Genomic DNA, 25139 nt, shown 5'->3' on the forward strand with positions numbered 1-25139 from the left:
AACTAGAAATAATTTTTAAAATCCTGTTACGTAGCATCTTATTAAGTGATAATGAGGACTAGGAATTCTGAGGAGGAAGGGGGAAGGTGGTATAGTTGGACAGACATCATCTTTATTTCTTTGTTTTAACAAACGTTTTTGAGTGCCTTTCTTGGACTACGGTTGGGTAGTACAGAATGACCAGGGAAAAGGCAGAAGGTGACAGTGGGTTCCAGTAACAGAAGCGAAGGTTTGTACATGGGGTTGTGGTAGAGGAGATGGGGATATAAGGTGAGGCCACATGAATGTGGGCTTGAAGAGCCAGGGTCAGGAGTGGAGACTTGGTCATGATGGGTAATATGAATTCTTTTTCCAAACCACGACTACCTTCTGAGCAACAGACTTCCGAGACCCCGTGATGGGCAAACTGTGGCTTGCGAGCCACATGCGGCTCTTTGAGTGTGGCTATCCCACAAAATACCACGGCCTGGGCGAGTCTGTTTTGAAGAAGTGGCATTAGAAGAGGTTTAAGTTTAAAAAATGTGGCTCTCAAAAGAATTTCAATCTTTGTACTGTTGATATTTGGCTCTGTTGGCTAATGAGTTTGCCGACCACTGTCCTAGACATTCTGGGAAGAGGGTTCACCTGCCTTTTGAGTTGTTAGGCTGTTCTGGGCAGGTGACATCATGTACACCTACAAAAGAGTTAAGTTGCTATTAGAGGCACTTATCTGATTAAAAGTCAAGTGAGCCTTTATTGTACAGTTACCCCATTGTATAGAGATTATTTACTATTTCCTCTCCTTGGGAGGCTGGGCTGAGCCCCGTAGAAGTGGGGCCTGTGTCTGTTCACCTCTATCCCCAGGACGAGGATAAGAACCTGGCTTTTAATTTAGTAGGTGGACAATAAACGTTTACTTAGAGAAAATGAATACATGCCCTGGGCTTTCAGGAATCCTTCAGCTCTCACATGAATACTGGGGAGGGGGGGTTCCAGTGGGGAAACTTCAGCTGGATGGGAACAATATGAGGAGCAAGGAAGTCATTTCTGGAGGGGCGGGGGGCAGGTGGGGAGGGGAGGGGGTAACCTAAGCAAAGGTCCAGGCTTAGGAATGTGGACCCAACAGGAAGCGAGAGGTTCTTGGCTCTTTCATTGCTGCGGAAGGAAAGGAAGAGTCCTGGACACGACGGCAGGTGCTGTCCCCCTTTTGTATTGTTCAGGCATTCTCCATGGACCCCTTTTCCCCACAGCCAGCACCCACTCTTCCGTCATCTACCCTGCCCTTGACAACTTGGTTCCCGCCCTGTGCCTTTCAGATGGGTCTCTCCTCTACCTGGACTCATCCCACCCGTGGCTTTTTCTGAACATTCAGCACTCAGATGTTGGCTGCTCAGAAGCCTTCTCTACCTTAGCCAAAGAAATCATCCTCTGCCCTTTCACACTCTGCCCCATTCCCCTTTCTAGCTCATTTTCTTCATAGTCTGATCACTACTAAAGTCATAGTGTGCTGGTTTAATGCCTGCTTTCCCTTACTGGAAAATACCCTTTCTTTCCTCCTCTATCCTGAGTACCCAGAACAAGGTATGGCCTGTGTGGGGCACTAAGTGAATGCATGCTGGGAGATAGATTTTACTACTACACAGGGAGGACCCTTTGTTTTAAACAAATGAGTAAACTTAGGAACCTTATTGGGAACAAATGATGATGCAGCTCACAGCTGATCTCATTCAGAATCGTTGCTATAGTAGGTGGGAGGTGGAGCTTTTATCTGGGAGCATTCATTTTTGTATGTTCTAGCTTGAGTGCTCTGCCTTTTGAACTCTAAAGCGATGCTGGTTGTTTGTGGGTTATGGAATGTGTAGTAGGAAATCCTTGTTGAAGAATCCTCAAACTCAATCAGCCATGGACAGACAGGCCACAGTGGTCCTGGAGCCGAAGCCAGGATCCTGAGTGTGACCAGGAGCTAGAGTTAGGGCATGGCAGTAGGTATATTCAGGTGCGTTTTCCTCTCCCTTTGAGAGGGGGTGGCGGTTTGAGTCCTCTCTACTCCACCTACTGAGGAGCCTTTGTCATTGTCAGTCTTAGAGCGACTAAGAAGAGGGAGGGAGGCAGGGACTGTTTGAATCTACGTTGCTGGAGGGAGCAGGTAGTTTTGTGTGTATGTGTGCACATTATTGTTCAAATGTTTGCTGAAATTATTTTATCTTCTTGGAATTCATTTCACTTTTCTATTAGCAACTCTACGGGTTAGTTTTGGTATTCAGTGTTTCATTTCCTGTCTCCTTTTATCTTTTTTTTTTTTTTTTTTTTTTTTAAGCAAAAGTTGCATACATAACTGTGGTAAGCTTAACTGTGGAAACCCCAAGTTGGCAGGAGAATTGGCAGGCATTATGAATGTGCTTTCTTCACTTTCCTTTCCCTTTTAAAGCCTTTGTTTTTAGGGAAAAGGAAGTTGGTGTGTTTGGAAAGCAGTTGTTAGCTTTTCAAGACTGGACTCGTTCGTCTAATTTGGTAAGGGCCCCGAGCATGTCAAATAAAATGAGTAAAAAGGTAAAGCCAAAGCAGGCATGTAGGGGAAAGCAAACCACTGTAAATTTTAACCCCAAAAGCTGCACCAAATATGAAAAGGCTTGGCTGCTTCTGGGCAGTTAGGTTTCCTGTCAATGGTGGCATCCTTTTAAGTTATCCCATCTCCTGCCCTTCTCACTTCACTCCCACCCTTTTCCACCCTCAACCCCCAATTCTGTTGACACCAAAGCATTATTCTATACTAGAGGCCTGGTGCACAAAATTCGTGCACGGGGTGGGGGGTGGTGTCCCTCAGCCCAGCCTGCACCCTTTCCAATCTGGGACCTTCAAGGGATGTCCGGAATCGAGCCAGACATCCCTCTCACAATCCAGGACTGCTGGCTCCCAATTGCTTGCTTGCCTGCCTTCCTGATTGTCCCTAACCACTTCTGCCTGCCAGCCTGATCACCCCCTAACCACTTCCATGCCAGCCAGATTGATGTCTAACTGCTCCCCTGCCAGCCTGTTTGCCCCCAACTTCCCTCCTCTGCCAGCCTGGTCACCCCTAACTGCCCTCCCCTGCAGGCTTGATCGCCTCCAACTGCCCTTCCTTGTAGGCCTGGTCCCTCTCAACTGGCCTCCCCTGCAGGGTTGATTGCCTCAAACTGCTCTTCCTTGCAGGCCTGGTGCCTCCCAATTGCCCTCCCCTGCTGGTCATCTTGTGGTGGCCATCTTGTGTCCACATGGGGGCAGAATCTTTGACCACATGGGGGCAACCATATTGTGTGTTGGAGTGATGGTCAATCTGCATATTACTCTTATATTACATAGGATTGTGTCCCTACCGACATGTGGAAGATTCCAGTTCTTGCACCATTCCCAGTGATGGCGGTGTAGCGCATAGTTTCCTTTTAGTCAGGGCAATTGTTTCCTTCTTTGAGGTGTATGAATCATTTGACAGTAATCCTTACCTGTACTCCTAAGATAGGTCTCCAGTATCAAAGCAATGTTTCAGGAGTCATGTCCCTACACCAATTGACTACTCAGGAAATAGCTAAGTGCAAATTTATTTTATTGTTTGCTTTTCTTGGAGATAGTACAATTAGATGAAGACTGTTGGCTAGCTTCCTACTCCCTTTATTGACTTCTGTCTACTTCTGCTACCCCTTGCTCCAGCTTCCCACTGGACATTCTGCCCTCTCCTGTTCTTATTCTAAGTGTCCTGTGTATTCGAATTAGATGGTTGTTTGGTGAGCATGGAATCCATATAAGGGGTGGTTCAATGGAAAGATTTTAATGGCTAGTGCCCTGAAATTAATGTGTCCTGGCCTATCCATCTCTTTCCATTTTAAGATGTTGCCAGGAGGCAGGATGACTCAAACCTAATAATGGGGGCACTTTCCACTCTGAGAGAAGTGGAGATAACAAGTTCTTCTTACTCTTTGGAGTTTCCCCTGACCATCTCGCTCACGCAGTATTCTGTCTTCACGCCATCTCCTGGCTCCCTCATGGAGGTAAAATAGGGATTCCATGAAACCTCTTAGTTGTCCCTTTGCGCCTATTGCTGAGGAAGGATCCATTCTATCATGGATGATCTGGGCAGCCTGCATGCTCAGGTTTGGTAGATGATGAGTTCCGTCTGTGTACCACTATTCAAAATGCTGAGGCTTAAAGGGGGTGGGGAGATGACCAAGGGGATTTTTGCCATTTGACAGCCTTGAATGGAACCAAAAGAAAGGGGAATTTGGATCTGGTTGTGAGGGATGCCTGGGTCAGAGGGGCAGAGAGGAATGGGGCTTGTCTGGGGAATGGAGAGTTCTCACAGAGGAATTGGGGCTCCTGTGGTGAGGCCCAATAGATTTCCTTCTGAACTCTGACCATGCTTTTGACCTCTAGATCCATTTTTATTTTAAAGTAATTGTAGATTCATATGCAGCTGTAAGAAATAACACAGCACACAAGATAGATAGATGACAGATAGATAGATAGATAGATAGATAGATAGATAGATAGGTAGATACAGTAGGCCTTGACCAGTATGGCTCAGTTGGTTGGCGTTGAAAACCAAAAGGTTGTGGGTTAGATTCCCTGCCAGGGCACATAGTCAGTTTGCAAATTTGATCCCCCATCAAGGTGCATATGGAGGTACTCACATTGACGTGTCTCTCTCTCTCTCTCTCTCTCTCTCTCTCTCTCTCTCTCTCTCTCTCTCTCTCTCCCCCCCTCTCTCCTTCCCTCTCTCCCTCTCCCTCTCCCTCTCCCTCTCCCCCTCCCTCTCCCTCTCCCTCTCCCTCTCCCTCTCCCTCTCCCTCTCCCTCTCCCTCTCTCTCTCCCTCTCCCTCTCCTCTCTCTAAAAATAAATTAAGTAGTAAGAAATAATCTTGTGTACCCTTTACTGTTTCCCCCAATGGTAATTCTTGCTGTATTTTTTTAAATTGGATTTATGGGGGGAAAGGGGTGTGCATTTGTCTTACAACCACCTAGCTTTTCCATCTCTGACACAATAGTGTTACTATAATAGTTTATATTTCCTTCCAGGGAGTCTCTATTCATAAATAATTACATATAAGCCCCCTTTTGCTTAGGGTACCATAAAGTAGACTTTTTGGATTTTATTTTCTAAATTTAACAATATATCTTGAAGATCTATCTTCATTAGTACATAAAGAACTTCCTTTTATAATTGCATAACATTCCCTTGTGTTGATAAGCTATAATTTATTTAACTAGTCTCCTAATGGATGTACTGTTTCAATATAAACATGTCACAATGAAAATATGCTTTACATGCATAATTCCCCACATATGTAATTGTTTTCCTGTGATATATTCCTAAAAGTGAAATACCTAGATCAAAGGCTACATAACACTTCAATTTTGACAGTTAACTGTCAGATTATCCTCTATAGAAATAGTATCAGTTGATGTTCTCACGAGCAATATATGTGAATGCCTTTTCCCTGACATCTTTATTAGCACTGTTTTGTTTTGTTTTTACCAGATTTGGTCTTCAACAATTTGGTAAGTGAAAGGTGGTATCTCAGTATAGTTTTAATATGCTGTGTTCTCTCATAGGGAATGCAATAGCTCATTTTTTCATATGTTTTAGAACTCTTATTTCCTTCTCTGTTAACTATCTGTTCATTTCTTTCTCCCAATTTCCTATTAGATTGTTGGTCTTTTCCTTATTGATTTCTAGGAGCTCTTTTATGTATTATGGAACCTAGCTCTTTGCGATATAAATTGTTAAGATATTTTCCCCAGAAAATACTGATTTTTGTTACTGGTGGGTCTTATCATAATATTTTTTTACAGTTCTTATCTGTTTGTACTTTATACAGATACTAGAAGGCCCGTACATGAAAATCCGTGCACTGCGGGGGGAGGGTCCCTCAGCCTGGCCTGTGCCCTCTCACTCTGGGACCCCTCGGGGGATGTCCACCTGCCGGCTTAGGCCCACTCCCTGGGGGATCAGGCCTAAGCTGGCAGTTGGATATCCTTAGTGCTGCCAAGGAGGTGGGAGAGGTTCCTGCCACCTCCGCTGCATTCACAACCATCAGCCCCACTTGTGGCTGAGCAGAACTCCCCCTGTGGGAGCGCACTGACCACCAAGGGGCAGTTCCTGCATTGAGCATCTGCCCTCTAGTGGTCAGTGCGCATCATAGTGACCAGTCATTCCTGATAATTCTGCTGTTGGGGTCAATTTGCATATTACCCTTTTATTGTATAGGATAATAATCATTTGTTCATGGGTTCTGAGTTTGTGTCATGGGAAGTCTTTGCTAACTCTGCAGTTATGGAAAGAAAAATTAGCCACAGTGTCAAGTGCTCTAATGGTTTCCTTCCTTCCTTCCTTTATCTTTAAATATTTCCTCCATCTGGAGTTAATTTGCATGTATATTCTATGGATTTAATTTTTATATAGAGAGTCGTGGAGTTTCTTGAGTGCCTTCTCAGGAATGGTGTGTGTCTCATACCTCTTCAGATTACCCATAGCGCCTTCTCTGGTGCTTTATGCAGCAGCAGTTCTCTTCAATTATCTCCGTCAGTTAATCCACACAGCCACTCTTTAAGATAAGTAGTATAACCCCCATTTCATAGATACAGAAACTGATTTAGAGACCAAATAATTTGCCCACGTTTCTACCATTAGTGTTTGGACCTAAGCTAAATACAGATTGATCTTAGGACAGTTAAACTTCAAAGCCTGGTATTTTCTCTTATCTGATGACCTGGGTATAGGGCTCTGCTTGCTATAATTGACCATGTTTGAATATGGGATTATGGGAGATAAAAGAATTTCGTAGATGTTGGAAACTGAGGGTCCTGAAACACAAAGAAATAACATAAATACAGCAGGCATTCACCCTGGCCTGTGTGGCTTAGTTGGTTAAGTGTTGTCTTATGCACCAAAAGGTTGCTAGTTTGATTTCTAGTCAGGGCATATGCCCGGTTGGGGGTTTGATTCCCCAGTGGGTGTGCAGGAGGCACTGGTCTATGTTTCTCTCTCTTCGTCTCCCTTCCTCACTCTCTAAAAACCAATTCAAAAATCTTTTAAAAAACATACTGCAAGTAATATATAAAAAGCCTAATTCTTACCAGTTGTGGGGAGAAAAAGTCTTCTTGATACCTTGTTTAAGAGAAATTTAAGTATTCTCAGAAAAACATATTTACACATAGCTATTACTGATATTATTTATTAAAGATTACAATGATAGATCATCCTCTAAAAATTTTCCTCGGGATACTTAAGTAGAAATTAGGTACAAAACTGTATTATTATATATACCAACTTGAATATCATCTTAAATGGAGGTAGGCACCTTATATCTGATCCTGAAGAGTTAAACACAAGTACATGTAGGCTTCGCTATTTACCAAAAGGCTGTATATAAATACTATTTTAAAATTTTAAGTCACATTCCCAATGGTGTATAATTTTAGTTGGAGAATTAAGTCATGTAAGTTCATGAGTTAGCTGTACTCTGTAGTTGGTTACTTATTAACATTAAACATGCTTATTTTTTATAAATACACATTTTCCTCAACGTAATTCAGTTATTATCATTGAGGTTACTAAATTTAAATGCTGACTGCTGGCACACAAGAACACGCCTTCCCACTTTTACTATTCTGAAAATAGAGCGCAAATTAAAGCCATTGAGAAGTAGGGTACAACTGTCACCTGTGGAACTCTGAATTCAGAGTTGATTTCCTTTTCTGCTAATTTCTTCAATACCAAGGTGTCACAAATAACACCCTTTCTCAGAGGGTTTCCAGAATTAAAATAACTGGCACAAACTTGATAAGATAATAGCAGTGCAGTGAAATCAGGAGGCTTACATGCCACCTGTCTTACTATCTGCAGTAGGTACTATGTGATCTCTGAAAGTCCAAGTCTTTTCCATTTAATTTCTTTCACAAAATGCTTTGTTTTTTCTTAAGACACAGATCCAGAAAGGTGTGCAAAAGTTACTTTTCCTTTATGGGCCACATTTTGACAATACCCTTCTGACCTTACCTGCCTCTTGGCCAATGTGGCATACGCATCAGCCCCATGGGCAGATGTGAGCCAATGGGCAGAGATGATCTAATTACTTAACCCCATTTCTTGTGTGTACGAGTGTAGCCCTGGGAGAGAAAGTGGCTTAGTCAGTGAGAGAAAGGATCCAGAGAGTGAGAGGAACAGCTCCCAGTTGAGGGTATGCACACTACCCAACTCCTTTCCCCTGTGCTGGTGTGCAGTCGACCTTCCAGAACCTTCCATACTTCTCCATTGGGAGTGCACACAGGGATCTGGGCCTCAGATCAAGGCTTCTGAGCCTCAGACCAAGGCTTCTGAATCAGCCTCTTCAGTGATGAAGCCCTGGTGTGGCTAGACATGTTTAAAGCAATTCAGACATATTGATGGCCTAGCCACTGAGTCACTCCTCAGTGCATTTGGAAATGTCATGCTTCAGTTGCTTTATTGCCTTTTGCTGAAATTTTGGTTGAATTGCTAGCAATCTTAATAGATATCAAATGTCACTTATTATTACTTACTAGAAGCCCAGTGCATGAATTTGGGGTCCCTCAGCCTGGCCTGTGGGATTGGGCAGAAACAGGTTCTCCAACATTCCCTGAGGGGTCCCAGATTGCAAGAGAGCGCAGGCCAGGCTGAGGGATCCCATCAGTGCACGATCAGGGACAGGGAGGGACCACGGGAAGGCTCCAAGGCATGTCCAGCCTGCCTCGCTCAGTCCTTATCAGTCGGATCCCAGCAGCAAGCTAACCTACTGGTCAGAGCATCTGCCCCCTCGTGGTCAGTGCACGTCACAGTGACTGGTCAACCTGTTGACTGTCTGCCCCCTGTCAGAGTGAGCAGTTGAGTGGCCTTAGCATATCATTAGCATATTACACTGTGATTGGTTGAACGTCTGACCAGTCAACAAGACACTTAGTATATTAGGCTTTTATTATAGAAGCCTGTTGCACGAATAGGCCTTCCTTCCCCTGGCTGCCACCACCCGGTTTCCTGCAGCACTCGGGACCCAGGTCTTCGCTCTGCACCGCTTTCAGTCTTCAGTTCGAGTGGAGCGCCGCTCCTGTAGCTCCCTCCGCCCCCCCCTCCCCCCAAGGGCAGGGCCACCACCATCTTAATTTACATACTCACTCCTGATTGGCTGGTGGGAATAGCGAAGTGACGGTCAGTTTGCGTGTTTCTCTTTTATTAGTATAGATTCTTATAATATCACAATTATGTCTTATTATGCGTGGAAGCAGGCAAAGAGGGAGAAGCTACATAAAAAAGAAAGCAGCCCCACTATCTACTGTTAATAAGTTGTCAATTCTTCTAAATAACACATGCTTCACAAATGTGGATTCTGATTGATAAACGTTTTCTTTTCTGCTCAGGAATCCTATTTTATCACTATTCTATAGTGATTTCCAAAGCTCTGGCTTAGGTTTCTATACCTTATTTCTTTTCGCTTTCTTTGCTGTTGTATGCTGAGGGAAGAGTGCTTTTGTGGGTTTGTCTGGCCCTTAAGGTTTAAATATAGTTTTTAATGGTTCCAGGATATAAGTATTAGAGTATGTGGTATATCCTGATCATGATGTTGTTCCTTGGCCTGTTTGGATATTTATAAAATTACTAATTTCAGGCTGTCTTTAGGTGCCTGGCATGTTAATTGTAGTATATGGGAAAGTACTTTCAGAAGTAAGATAGGAGATAGTGTTTACAAAGATTTATTCACCAAATTTTAGCACAGTAAGACTAAGGGTTCCTTTGAGCTTACTGAAGCTTAGTGTAAGGCAAGTAAAATGACAAAAATGGTTACAATAATAGCAAATTTGATTCAGAGTTACAACACAGAAACGTCATGTAGGTGTACCCAATTGAAAGAAACTTCATGAGAAAACCCAGTGAAGATGGCCATGGTTTATGGAGATCCAGCATGTTAGAGCAATGAAAGGGAAAAGGAAAGGTCTAAGATTCAGATTTTGACTTAGTAAGCCTTCTTTCACTGGAGGCTTCGTTGCATTTAAAAATGAAACAGTACGCTGTAGGAACATTATCCATGCAGAAGCTCCGATTTAAAGATTTGCCATCTTAGGGAACAGTGTGCACACCCAGGGTGAAATTTCAACTGATAAAGAGATCTCCCTGTACTGGTGTATCAGTCAGGGCTCTGTCAGAAAAACAGAGGTCATTCTAGGTATTCCATGTAGGAAATCTTTCCTTCCTTTTTCTTTTCCTCTTTGTTTTTAATTTAGCCCCTTTGGAGGTATAATAAACTGCTTATATTTAAAGTGTTCAGTAGCCACTAAAATTTGGACTATGTATACAAAGACAATGAATGTATCCTTGGTCAGTCTCTGGTCAGCCCTCCTTCCCACCTTTCCCTGTCCCTCCCAACCCTCAGGTAACCACTGACCTGCTTTATGTCCCTATAGAATATTTTGCATTTCCTAGAATTTTATACAAATAGAATGTGCAATCCTTTTGTCTGGCTTCTTTCACTTAGCTTAATTATTTTGAGGTTTATCCATGTTATGTGAATCAACAGTTCATTCCCCTGATTGCTGAGCAGGATTTCATTGTATTTTGTTTATCCATTCACCTACGGGTGCACATTTGAGCAGTTTTAATTTTCAGCCATCTATAAAAGCCTAAGCGACCAGAATGACCAGACGCTATGATGTGTACTGACCACCAGGTGGCAGATGCTCCGTGTAGGAGCTGCCCCCTGGTGGTCAGTGCCCTCCCACAGCTAACCTCCCCCTGCCAGCAGGTGCGCCCCTTCCCTCTCCCCCCTCCCCCATAGACCCTAATTCAGCCAGCACCCCTGATAGAGCTCAATCACCAGCCAGGCCAAGGGACCCCACCTGTGCACGAATTTGTGCAACCAGGCCTCTAGTTATAAATAAGCTGCTTTAATGTTCATGTAGAAGTCTTTATATTAGACATATTCTTTTCTCTAGAGTAAGTACTTAGGTTAGGAATGGCTGGGTCATATGTTAGGTGTATGTTTAACTTTAAGAAACTGCTAAACATTTCCAAAGTGGTTGTACCATTTTACATTCTTCTCATGAGAGTTTCAGTTGCCAAAATTTGGTATGGTCATTCTTTTTATATTTGGACATTTCAGTAAGTATGTGTATGATATAATCTCATAGAGGCTGTAATCTGGTTTCCTCCTTAATGACTGATAATAATGACCATCATTTTATGTGCTTATTTGCTATCTGTATGTCTTCTTTGGTGAAGTGTCTCTTCAAATCTTTTGACAAGTTAAAAAAATGGGTTGTTTTCTTATTGAGTTTTGAGAGTTCTTTGTACAGTAATTCTTTGACACAAATTTTTATCAGATAAGTATTTTGCAAATATTTTCAGTCTCATAACAATATATTTTAAAGAACAGAATTTCTTAATTTTGATGAGTCAAATTTGTCATTTTTTTTTTCTTTTATGGATTATACTTTTTTGGTATTATATCTAAAAAATAATTTGCCTAACCCAAGATCATAAAAATTTTCTCCTATAAGAAACATGTGTTATCTTTTCTGTTTTAGGTTTTTTATTTAGGTCTGTGTTTCATTTTGAGTTAATTTTTGGATAAAGTATAAGGTATAGATTAAGGTTTCCCCCCTTCTTTTTTTTTTTTTTTTTAACATATGGCTGTCCAAGTGTTCTAACACTTGTCAAAAAGACTATCTTTTTGCCTTGGCTGGGGTAGCTCAGTTGGTTGGAGCATCATTCCAGTACAGAAGGCAACGGATTGATTGATGTTTCTCTCTCTCTCTCTCTCTCTCTCTCTCTCTCTCTCTCTCTCTTTCTCTCTCTTTCTCACTCTCTTTCTCTTTCATCCCTTCCCCTCTCTCCCTAAAATCAATGGTGAAAAAATAAGAAAGACTAGGGTATCTTTGTCCACTGAATTGCCTTGAAAGACTATCTTTCTCCACTGAATTGCCTTGGCATCCTTTTTGAAAGTCATTTGTGTGTTCTGTGTCAGTCTCTGGAATGTTTTCTATCAATTGAACTTTTTCTCTATTTGGTGCCAATATCAGTCTGTCCTAATAATTGTGTCTTTATAATAAATATGGGTGTCAGATTGTATGTCAGATTTGTTCTTTTAAAGAAGTTATTGGCTATTCTGGATCCTTATGAATTTGAAAAGGAGCTTTTCTACCGAAAAGTCATATCAGGATTTTGATAGGGAGTACTTTGAATCTACAAATCAGTTTTAGGAGAATCGACATCTTAACAATATTGAGTCTTCCAATCCATAAATACAGTCTATCTCTCACCTTATTTAGGTTTTTAAATTTTTCTGTCAGCTACATTTTATAGTTTTCCATGTGTGGGGATTATACATCTTTTTGTGTCAGATTTATCGCTAAATATTTCCTAATTTTGATGCTACCGTAAGATTTTTAAAATTTTTCCATTTCTGATTGTTGCTCGTACATAGAATTGGTTTTATATGTGATCTTGTATCCCACAGCCTTGATAATTCTGGTAGATTTTTTGGTAAAATCTATTGCATTTTTTTCAAGAAGGGAAGGTTTTAATATATGAAATTAAAGGCTCACACAACTATTAGAAAGTCTGGGAGGAAAAATTCAAGGAGGCCACTGTTCTTGTTGATGAGATTAGAGTGCTAGGTTCCCAGGGAGGCATTGAGCTCAGCTGCCTGCAGTGCCAGTGTGGCTTTAACTCACCTGGAAGCTACTGTAAAGGGGGAAAGTCCTGTGTACTGATGCCCATGTGATCTGCTTACAACTATTTGCAGAGAATATTGACTTCTTTTCTGACTTCCAAATATAAGGTGGGTCCCTCTCACTGGCAGCAGCTAACCTAGAACTAACGGAGAATGGAATTCTGGGAAACGCAGCTCCAGACCTTTCCCTGCAATGCAGGGAAATCCTTAGTAGGTGGTGATCACAGAGAACATTAATAGAGATATATGCAAGATCCCGCACTTGATCATGAACTGACTTGGCAGTACTGTGAAGAATACTGGGATTGGGAGGTTTTAACTCAATAAGATATGACTTCCAAGAAGGCAAATTTGTTTTTTGACAGTACCGGCAGTGGTATGTTATTATCTGGGACAAGGAAGTAGCAGGCCTACTCTGTGTATTAATTGATTACAACTCTTGCCATTCAAATAACTGGATGAGTGTAGACAAACTGGAACATGTTTAGGGGATGTGGAATGTTTGACGGAACTGAGAGTGCCTCAGGGATGCGTGATGGATGACTACAAATATTTAGAAGACTTGTTCTTTGCCGTCTGAAAGGGAAGCCTTAGGACCAGTGGTTGGAAGCTGTAGGGAGACAGTTCCTAAGGCAGCACAAAGCACTTCCTGCACAGCCACATTATGATTGAACAGGAGCTCAGGAGTTTCCTTTGTGACAGATTGCTGGACTACCGGGCAAGAGTGTGTAAGATAGAAGAATTGTGGTTTCAAATGAGATGTTCCTCGGGCAGCATTGTAACCTTGAAATTCTTTCAGGGAAAAATCCCCCCAATTATTGGTTACAACTCTTGCCACATGGTATTTCTGAAAGTGAATCAAGTTATTTTAAATATACATTTTTTTTTACTTTATTAAATAATTTTACTTTATAAATAATTTTACTTTATTTGGTTTGAGTAATTCCAAATAAGGTCATTTCTTCATGTGCCTCAAAATATGGGAAGAGGGAAAGAGTCAGAAGCTGTGTGTGCAAAAGTCTTATAGCTATATTTCATTGATTCTGCACTCGCTTCTTTTTCATGCTTGGTATCTCTGACATCTGCATGCAGTTGATGGCACCCTTCAACTACTGATGCTTTACATATGCTGTCATTCAGATTTTATTTTACCTGAATGGATTTGGTCCTAACTATTCTTAATGTTATTAATTCAAAGGAATTCCATGCATATCTTGTACTTCTTTAGTTGTTTAATTGCCTTCTAATATACTATCTTTATAAAGATTACACTAAAATTTGGCACTGAAACACAGATTGCAATATCGAGGTATAAGCTTGATATTAATGAGGTTATTTGTCTTTAAGACGTAACTACAATTCCATATTTTCTTGGAAAGAAACAACCCAAGTGCATTATACCTGTGAAGTTCAAGGTACGGTCCAGGGATGAGTAGCTTACTAGTATTAGAAATGAAGAGTTGTGCCGAAACCGGTTTGGCTCAATGGATAGAGCGTCGGCTTGGGGACTGAAGGGTCCCGGGTTCGATTCCGGTCAAGGGCATGTACCTTGGTTGCGGGCACATCTCCAGTAGGGGGTGTGCAAGAGGCAGCTGATCGATGACTCTCTCTCTCATCGATGTTTCTAACTCGCTATCTCTCTCCCTTCCTCTCTGTACAAAATCAATAAAATATATTTAAAAAAAAAAAAAAAGAAAAAGAAATGAAGAGTTGTAGGTCCTAGCCCACACCTACTAAATAAGAATTGGCATTTTAACAAGATTCCCGTTAAAGCTTGAGAAGCATTGTTTTCCCCAATGTCTTTCTTATAGGATGGTAACCCATACGTAGGAAGAGCTATGTTCAATTTTTCTTCCTGCAAGTCACTCAGTGTTAGAATGATTTTTTAAAATATGTTTTATTGATTTTAGAGAGGAAGGGAAAGGGAGAGAGAGAGAAAGAAACATCAATGATGAGAGAGAATCATTGATCGGCAGCATCCTGCACGTCCCCTACTGGGGATTGGGCCCACACCCAAGGCATGTGCCATGATTGGAATCCAACCTGGGACCCTTCAGTCCGCAGGCCAACGCTCTTATCTACTGAGCCAAACCAGCTAGGACTTAGAATGATTTTTATGTCTCAGTGCTGTTTGGCCTTGTCTACGAATTTAATATCATGTGCAAATTACATTAGCATCCCATTAAATTCCCTCATTCAGATCCAGCAAATGAGAAAATGTTAAGGACAAAACCAACACACTTATTTGGAGTACCCTACTATGTAATTTCCTCTGCCTGAATGGATATATTCCAACATGTTATCTTTTATTGTGTGTGCATTTTTAATTAAAAACACTCCAAATGGATACTTTGAACACTTTAACTCTTTTCATTATATTCCTTTTGTAATTTTCCTCACCCCAAGTACGTGGGCGCTATCATTAATACTATGATTGTTAATGATTTTGTGTCGGTTATTTTCTTATTTTATAAATTGCTGAGCTTAACAGTTAGTTGTCTTTTAAGGAAATAACTATCCATAAAAGTCACATATATCAGATGTGCTTTGGAAACCTTAAACAAATCTGTTTAGAGTTCTTAATTATATAGACAGTAAGAATTCACTGTCACTTATGCCACGGGTCTGTTAAATGGCGGTGCTATCTCACAGGTCCTTGGGAACCAGACCATGGACGGAGGGAAACCACTGTTACAGGTGTCGGCTTTAGGACCACGTCACCTCTCCCATGCTCCCTGGGAGGATGAATGCCCTGTACCCTGTCAGTTCCCTGTTAAAGTCACACACAAGGACAACTTATTGGTAGAACATAAATCACATCTCAGTCTCTAGTTACAAAGGAGTCAGGAAACAGACCAGAAGGGGCTTGGGATGGAGTTGACTGAGCAGATGCACTTGTCCTGCTGAGAGTAAATAATAGCTCCTATTACTATTAAAGAATTATATTATGAATTATGTGGTAGAGGAACATTTTAAATACCCCCGTGGTATCATATTGATCATATAATGTACTTGAGTCAAGGAACCGTGATTGATAAAACTGTAGCGGTTTGAACATATTAGAGTAAAGTACAGTTTCTAGAATATTTTTGGAAATGCATTTCTGTGAATGTCAGGACTAAACGATTTCTAAAATTCTTTTGGGCTTTTATGTGGCTTTCAAAAAGAGCTATTTAAAAATTGTTTAAAGTAGAAGTCCTTGTCAAAAATTTTAAAAGATGAGTTAATGTCGGAGGCTTTTTTAAAAATTAAAAATTGTATTGACATCATTGTAGATCCACAAGTTCTTGTGAGAAGTAGCAGAGATTCCATGTGCCTTTTACCCAGTTTTCACCAGCGAGTTCTTGAAAAATTGCAGTCTAACATCATAACCAAGATACCGACTTAGGAATAACTCACCAGCCTTATTTATGTTTCCTCAGTTTTACTTGTACTTATTTGTGTGTGTGTTTAGTTCTGTACAATTTTATTACATGTAGGTTCATGTATCACCACCATCAAGATATAGAATCATTCCACCACCTCAAGAATCAGTATCATTGCCCATATATATACAATATATCTCCACACTGCCTCACTTCACCTCACCCCTGATAACCCCACTTGTCATTTCAGGAATGTCATATAATTGGAATCATACAATATGCAATCTTTGGGACTGGCTTTTTCACTTACCATAATTATCTGAAGGTTCATCCAAATTGTTGATGTATTAATAGCTTGTTCTTTCACAGTGTTGGTTTGCTTCTGGCATGTTTCATGCGTTGGATGGGTCAGTTGTTTATGTTCAGTTCTGTCTACCTCAATTGTGTGGAGTTGGTTAAAAACTGGAACCAAAGGTGCCACACTTACTGACCCCAGAGCATGAGGGATGGGTTTTGATGCTGTGATAACCAGTTATCCCCATCTTAAAGAAAGGCCAGTTCTCTTTATAGCTGAACATAGTTTCCTGTCAAGATGAGTCCTGGTCGTTTAGCTGAATTTAGGCTCTTCCCATCTTTTCACTCTAATCTGCATATTGGCAATTACTGCTTTCAAGTAAGAAATTGTCAACCCTGCCTCTACTTGATGTTTGAGGCATGGCGGGCTTGGGAATATGAATTCGAGAACCATTGGCCATGGTTTTCTAGTTTGTGGAAAGAAGTTGACTTCCTACCTTGATTATCACAAGCCATGAATTCACATATTCAAGATTTGGTACTTTGAAAACAGCAAAGGACTGCAAGCTGTCTTCAGAGCAAGAACAGAGGTTCCTGCTCTGAAGCTGTTGTCCAGGTTGTGAAGCAAGATATAGCAATTTAAGAATTTAAACTGAGCCCTGGCCAGTGTGGCTCAGTTGGTTGAGTGTTGTCCCATGTACCAAGAGGTCATGGTTAGATTCCAGGTTAGGGCACATGGGTTGTGCACTCAATCCCCAGTAGGGGGCAGCCGATTGATGTTTCCCTCCCATTGATGCTTCTTTCCCTCCCTCTCCCTCTTCCTCTTTATCTAAAATCAATAAAAACATTTTTAAATTAATTAAATAATTAACCCTTTGCACTCCGCTGTCCCCTCTCAGGGGACATCGGAATTCTAGCATATCACTCGGATGTCCCCTCTCAGGGGACATTGCAGTTTATTAGTGATTACGGGGAATTGAGTTATTTCAACGCACGTTTCCGCCGCAAAGTAGCGTCGAGTAGCTGGTAGCCAATGTCCAGAATGGTTCGGAGTGCAAAGGGTTAAATTAAGAGTTTCAGGAAGGTCAGCAGCACTGCATCTTGTTTGCTGCTGAATTCTCAGCCTCCAGCACAGTGCTTGGCATCAAGTAGGCACTGGAACGAGGGAGGGAGGGAGGGAGGGAGGGAGGGAGGGAGGGAGGGAGGGAGGGAGGGAGGGAGAAGGGACCCTTTTAAGCAGGGGTCCTCAAACTTTTTAAAGTGGGGGCCAGATCACGGTCCCTCAGAGAGCTGGGGGGCCGGACTATATGAACTACTAATTCCTACTGTAACACCTCGGCTGCGCTCACTGCCCAAAAAACCTGGCGGGCCGGATCAGACTCCTCTGCGGGCCGCAGTTTGAAGACCCCTGCTTTTAAGAAATATGAAGCCCAGTTCTTTTGGTATGAGTGAGGACTATTACAAAGTAAGTGCAGAAAACTCTGAAGGGTGTGTGTGTCGGGGGGGGGGGGGGGTGGGGAGAGGCGGTGCTATTGCTATGGAGGGAGGTGAGAAAAGAAGTATAGCACCCCACCCCCCAGGAAAAAAGCTCTGAATTTCACGAAAGCGCTTTCTCATTTAGGTCTCTACTCAGATGTAAACGCCTCAGAGAGGCTGTCTGTGAACATCCTGTGTAAAGTAGCCCACCCCTTCCTGTCCTTTCTCTTTCAGTCACTCTCTGGTCTGTGTCTCAGTTTGATATTCTTCTTGGCATCTGTAATGGCTCCCTGGCACTGCCTGTTCGCTTTGTCTCCTATCTGGAATGTCAGCTTCCTGAGGGCAGGGGCTGTCTCTCTCTCCCCCAGTGTTTCATCCGCAGTGCTATAATAGGTCAGTGCCTGGGCTGCAGTAGTAATCGGTGTATGTTTGTTAAATGATTTAATTGTTTGCTTTGAGGCTTTTCTTTTGGATACATTTCCCAGGTTTGGCTTATAGGACCCTCTTCAGCTGGCCTTTCTATGACCATTTTACCTGTCTCATCATTTATTGAACATTTTCTTGCTCCTTGACTAGTAATCCAGGCTCATCTTGTACTTTCCTTGCCCTCATCTCCAGATTAGCTCTTTTTCCAAAGAAGTCTGTTTTTGTTTTTCTTTAGTGAATAATGGTATTTAGAAGCCAAAATCTGGATGCTGGGTATGTTTATTGGGATTTGGGTGTTTGTTCCTCAAGCCCTCTCAGTAATAGAGCTAGTGTGTGTGTGTGTGTGTGTGTGTGTGTGTGTGTGTGTGTGTGTACAGGCGCACGCACAAATATATCCCTCACTTATGCACAAGGGATATGTTCCAAAATTCCCAGTGGATTCCTGAAACCGTGGAGAGTGCCAAACCCTATAAATTCTATGTCTCTTCCAAGATATACCTTTTCACTAAACCCATATTCTTTACGGCTTCTCTTTAGCATGTCGGAATCACTAACATCACTACTCCAGTGTTTTGGGGCCGTTATTATTAAGTAAAGTTAGGGTTACTTGAACCCAAGCACTGCTACAATGACAGTCGATCTGATTACTGAGGCGCTACTAAGTGATTAACATGAAGGTAGCTCATAGAATATTTAAAAAAAAATGAATTCATGCCAATAATTAATTCTGGTCCAACTCCACAAGGTGCATTCTCTCTCTTCATTTTGGTAACTCCTTTTTGCAATAGTGAGAAACCTAACTTTCACTATCCTTAATATATTTATTTAATTGTTCATATTTTATTTTATTTTTTTACAGAGAACATTTTTTCCCCTCTCATCACCATTAGTCATACCTTCAACCATATTTATGTATTGATCAAATGCCCTTTATGTAACCAATCGTGCATCACCACCACCAAGATGCCTTCCCTTAAGGATGCCCTCTTCACCCAGCGTGGGCTCTGGCTCAGCACTGAGATATTTTAAAGCTCCCCAAACAATGCTAATGTGCAGCTAAGATGGAGTACAGCTCAGTTAGGAAAAAGGTGAACCCCACATTATGTGATCCATTATTAAGTGAATGCCGGTTTTTAATTTGGGTTTGGCTTTAGAAAATAAATTCTTCCGAAGGAAGTGAAGTTTAAAGAGAGGATTCAGTTCTACCACTATACACAAGAAAAGATCAGAGTGAAAGCACAGTCTGTCCCTGGAAAGCTTGGTAAAATGTTTGTTTTGGAAGTAAATCTGCTTGTAGTGAACATGAATTTTAATTCCTTTCCCTAAATTACCTGTTTATAGGAAAAAACACTTGAAAATGTTAGGTTGGGTTTTTTTTTTTAAGAATGTGTCTCATTAAAGACTTATCGTTTCTTTTACATTGTGTTTTATAAGTGCACTTTTAATATTAGAGTAGATTTAGAAAAATGCAACTTAATACTTTTTAAAGCATCGTATATTTAAGAAGGAGATATTCAAGCTGTTTGCTCTTTCTCTGTAACCAGTTGCACTTTAAAAATCTGAAAACCGAGTTATAGTATCTGGGTCATGAGGAACCCCATCTTCTTCCACTTGCATCTAGAGGAAGCAAGAGGCTCTAGAAACCAAAATAAAACAGGATCTGTGGTCAGCCTGCCTTAGGTGATCACCATCCATCTTGCCCGTTTTCGTAAATCTATTTCTTAATGCATGGCTGCAAATGGGTGTTCACCAGGAGACTCACACTGAGACCGATGCACACATAATCTGACTCCAAAGAAATCCAGCTCTAAACCTAAGGAAATTTCAATAAAATCTCTTTCATGATTGCAGTTTTAAAGTTTTCATGGAAGTTACCTTGAGTGTGTGAATTGTGCACATTAGGCTTTTGTATATTTATGCTCGGAGGTTATACAAGGAGAAAATGTGAACGTGGACAGAGCTACCGAAAACTTGACATGTAGATAAACATTTTGTTCCTGTTGTTGTTTGTTTTATGTAAGTGCAGCATTAATTGCATATTCATGAGAGCTCACTTCGGGGTTGGTCCTCAGCTCCTTCTGTGTGGGTACAGTGATCTCCACTCCCCAAACTTGAGTCTTCCAGGAACCATCTTTGTGATTTTTGCCACATATACAAACTTTCACCTTAATGTTTCTCTTTAATTTATGTGACTTTTAGGTCTTTCCTAGATAATATCTGTGAAACCAGGAATTTGATGTGTTGATCCCCTAAAATCACCAGTACTGTTTGGTACTTGGCGACCTGGGAACTAGATCTCCAACTTGCCTTCAAATTCAGAAATTCAATAAACAAGGCATCTGGACTTGAACTTATAAATTACAACAATAGTTGCTTATACATTTTTCCCAGTTGACACATAATATTTAAATTTGACATACCTATATAAATGTTAAATTTTAAAATTAATTTTCAAATGTGAGGTATAAATTACATTATCCTAGTTTCTTAAGATTTCATCACATTTCTTTAACTACAATATTTATTATTATGTATCTTTTTTTTTTTAATTGTGGGGAGCAAAACCTGATTGTCCTGATTCAGGTTTTGCCTGGAAGATGCAACTGTGAGCTCACCCAATAAAAAGTACCTGATATATAGGACACTCAGCCTTAAAAACACAAGATATAGGACATAGAGTATTATGTTAATCACTCTGAAAATGTTTGGGGAAACATCTAAATTATAAATATCTTTGTGCCATAATTGAATTAATATATTCTATGTTACTTGTGAAGACTATTGCTAGAAGCGAATTGGATATTGACATACGTTCACATCACGTTCTTTGATGAATGGCAATACACTAATTGTCTGTGTATGTGCACTCGCACTTTTAGGAAGATCTAAAAAAAAACAAACCTCACTTTAATGGACTTCTTTGAAGCCAAACTTGTCATGTTTTGCAAAAGGGGTGACAGATCAAAATTAGGGATAACTAAATTAGGTTTTTTGCATTTTTTCAGTTTAAGTAAAAAACCGTGTTCTGCTCAGTCACAGAAATGAATTGTTGCGTTACACACCATCTACCAGCAGATATTTAACTTTCTGGTCTGACATTACTTTAACAGAGAGAAGGAGCAAGAAAGGGAAGAACAGTTAATGGAAGACAAGAAAAGGAAGAAAGAGGATAAAAAGAAAAAAGAAGCCACTCAGAAGGTGGGTTTGTTCAATTCAGTCTATTAAATAGTGCTGCAGTTGATTTTATTAAAACAGCAGTAAACAATACAATAAAACTTGGATAAAATGGGCTAATTTGGACAAGGGTGTGTCCATTAAAGTCAAAAGTCTGTTATATAACAAAATAGGTTTTTCTGAATGCGTATGTTAAAAATTTGACAAATTAGTTTACATGTTTTTACTTACGTAGACACATTTGTGTAATAAAGATTAAATATGCATGAAAATTTTAATTTCACAGAAAAGTTTTTTATATATATTATAGTAATTTTAAATTTATACTGAATAGGTCTAGTAATGCATGCATTTATTAGTCACCACAAATAAACAAATGCACACAGCTGGGGTGTGGCCTAGTGCAGGTCTGAACATCAGCAGCTCAAGTTAAACTGCTACAGAGGAAGCCAGCTTATCTCAGATGCCTAAGCCTGGACCAGTCAACTGTGCCAGGAAACTGGTTAGAATAAGGCAGCTCTGAACAGCACATCTTGAATGAAGCTGCAGCAAAGGGAGGTGTAGAGAGGTAGGGGGACTAGACACAGTCCTGTGAGGGCCCATGGTTTTTTCTTTTGTAGTTAACCTTTGTTACTGGCTAAAAAGATATCACAACAAGGAATTGCAAAGCCCAATTCAAAGTTCTGGCCATTTTAATAAGCTGCCATGTAATCTGACTAATCATTACAGCCATTGACAATTGAAACATACCAGATGAGCTCCAAAAACACCACCTCTGTGGTGCCAAACTCTGTCTTCCTCCTCCTCTAGATTTGGTTTATAAGCTAAGTCCTGAAGTTCTTTTTATTTTTTATTTTTTATAATTACATTGTTCTCTCTGATGAATTGAATGCTGGATTTTTATTATCCAATAAACTGGTATATTCTGGGCTCATACATATTTGTGAATAAAATTAGCATTCACACTATTAAAAAAACAAACTACTGCAGAAAGTCTCAGTCTTTGACAATAGAACCAATTACCATGCTCAGGATGTGCTAATCCTTCACCGGACTTTGTTGAAAAGCCGTGACTCTTGATTTAAATATGTAGTCTATAGTTATAGGTTTGTAGTATTTATTTATGTTAGTGAAGTTACTGCTATTTTTTCCAACATAGGACCTATTCACTAAAATTTGTTAAAAATAACAGTAAATTATTAATAACAAGTAACATGTTAATTACAAGCAAATCTTGGCTAAAAACATTTTGTAACTAACAGGTGTTGATTTTCACATGTGACATATGGACCAGAAGTTTTGTTCATTAAATCAAATTCCACAAAATCAAGGGTTTACTCTATTGAGAAAGGCAAGACATTTTCTAACACTTAAACTCTTGACATATTTCCCTATTTGTATCATAATTAATCTCCATTTGCTTAAGCAAGCTTATAGAATAACTTCAGAGTCACCGCGGTTTGCTCTTCTTCTGGCCTCCTCCAGCATTGTCATTTATCTGAGCCTGCCTTTTGATAATTGCATAAAGAAACCTCCTCTGAGAGGATCTGATGGGCCTGCTCAGTGTTTTGGGGAAGAGTGTGTTGCACAGCTTTGAGGGATTTGCTTAGGGCAGTCAGTGGTCGGCAAACTCATTAGCCAACTGAGCCAAGTATCAGCAGGACAACGGTTGGAATTTCTTTTGAGAGACAAAATTTTTTAAACTTCTTCTAATGCCACTTCTTCAAAATAGACTTACCCAGGCCATGGTATTTTGTGGAAAAGCCACACTCAAGGGGTCAAAGAGCCGCATGTGGCTCTCGAGCCACAGTTTGCCGACCTCGGGCTTAGGGTAAAGGAGATGCTAAAAGAAAAAAAAGGCAGACAGCTGTCAGCTGGAAAGTCTTAGCTGAAGTGTTTGTCTCCTGGGCTGTTGGAGTAGAGATGGTTTGAGCCCTTGCCAGGCTCTCTTTGTGGCAGAGCATGCCCCTCTGCCCTGGCCGTTGTCTGAGCTCATTTCCCGCCCCTCTGAGCATCACCTGGTGTGGGCTTTGGCTCGGCAGGGTTGCTTTCTTTGATTCTTTTTTGGAGACAAAATTAATTTTCCTCCTGTGCTTGTTACCGCTATCTGTAGCACTTGGGAAGTAGGGGCTCCCCGGGAGAGGCGGGTTTAAGGATCCCTGCTGTGGTTCCAGCTTATTGCAGATAAGCTCAGGGAGGTGAGCACTGTTAAAGGTGCAGAGGGAGCTGTCCATTTAGCACAAACTCAAGGCAAACACAGCCAGTGCTATAGAAGGTAAAAGGGACACTGCAAGTTTTCCCAGCATTGTTGGATAGAGCATTTCCCATAATTCAGTTTTCTGAATTATTGAAATTAGTTCACTTATGAATGCCAGCTGTAAAAAAAAAAAATACTGGAGATATTTTCTGAATTGGAATGCCTATGATCCTGCCACATTAAACCTATGGAATGTATTTTATCTTTTCTTCATTAAAAGGAATATTGATTACTGTTTGGTGCTGTGATAGGTTGCTGCGCTCTTTAAGATTTTGTCTGCTTTTAATTGTTTCTGTTTCTCTTTATAGTGCTGTGCTTGTCATCACATCTTCCTGCTATAGGATACCTCTTCTCCTGTGTTCCTTCTATCCTAAGCTTGTTAGAATTGTCTAAATCAGTGTTTCCCAAAGTGTGGTACGCGTCCCCCCAGGGGTACGGGGAGAGTTTGGTGGGGGTACGCGTTGCACCGGAGTGTGGTGGGGATGTGCACTGCACCGTGCTTAGCTGCGCCTAATTCTACGTTCTCATGAGTACGAGGGGTACTCAGTGTTACGAAAATTATAGAAGGGGGACACATATGTCAAAAGTTTGGGAAACACTGGCTAAAGTTGTCAGATAATGACCCGGATACTTTTTAAATAGTTTCTTCGGGATATGCAGCCACATTTCACAACATGGAGGTTGCAGATAAGCGGGTCCACCCACCAGCCGTACAGTGTTACAGGCATTGCCCCCGTGCCCCGCACATGCTGACCCTCCCACTGCAGTGATGGGAGAGTGAACCTCAGTGAAGGCTTCCTTTCCTGTGTGGCATTTGCATTCCATTTACTAACTTGGTACAGAAATTGTAGTTTTCAGTTGTGGGAATGGATGCTTACTAGGCTGGACACTAGGGAACTTGAGCAAAGGCTTGAACAAGAAGATGCAACTAGAGCAGTTAGTTGACTAGGATATGTGCAGTTCATTCTAGTCCTTCATGTCGACAGTAGTGTTCTCTTAACCTAAAAATGTCAATATCTAGAAACAATTAATACAGTAGCAGCTGTAAACTTTCATTGTGGATCCTACTAATGGAAAAATGATCAGAATTAAAGATGGTCTGGATTTATTCAAGAGTGAATTGGGGCCCTGGCCCGGTAGCTCAGTTGGTTAGAGCATTGTCCCAATACACCAAGGTTGTGGATTCAGTCCCCTGGTCAAGGCACATACAAGAATTAAGCATGGATGCATAAATAAGTGGAAAAGCAAAGCATTGTTTCTCCCCCCCCCCCCCTTCTCTCTCTATCCCTATCTCTCACTAAATTTAAAAAAAATTTTAAAGAGTGAATTGGGATGATTTATGCAGAGAATGTAGTTTATTCAGCTGGACGGTCTATCTCTGTGTGCTTGCATCTGCATCAAAAATTGGTTACGTTCTGGTAAATAGGAAAACCATCATAAGTAAAATTTCAAATGGAA

The 25139-nt window shown here is 40.9% G+C and overlaps 1 protein-coding gene across 4 annotated transcripts in view; it reads left to right on the forward strand.

The window, feature by feature from the left end:
* Positions 1-25139, forward strand: part of TNRC6B (trinucleotide repeat containing adaptor 6B) — a 217381-nt gene that overhangs the window by 117853 nt on the left and 74389 nt on the right. For all 4 annotated transcript variants that reach the window (XM_084879087.1, XM_084879089.1, XM_084879086.1 and 1 more), the window contains one exon: positions 21361-21448. In XM_084879087.1, the coding sequence (XP_084735213.1) occupies positions 21361-21448 (88 nt within the window). The remainder of the gene's footprint in view (positions 1-21360; positions 21449-25139) is intronic.

This window comes from Pipistrellus hanaki (assembly GCF_964339955.1).
Source record: "Pipistrellus hanaki genome assembly, chromosome: 3".
In the NCBI taxonomy this organism is placed as follows: Eukaryota; Metazoa; Chordata; class Mammalia; order Chiroptera; family Vespertilionidae; genus Pipistrellus; species Pipistrellus hanaki.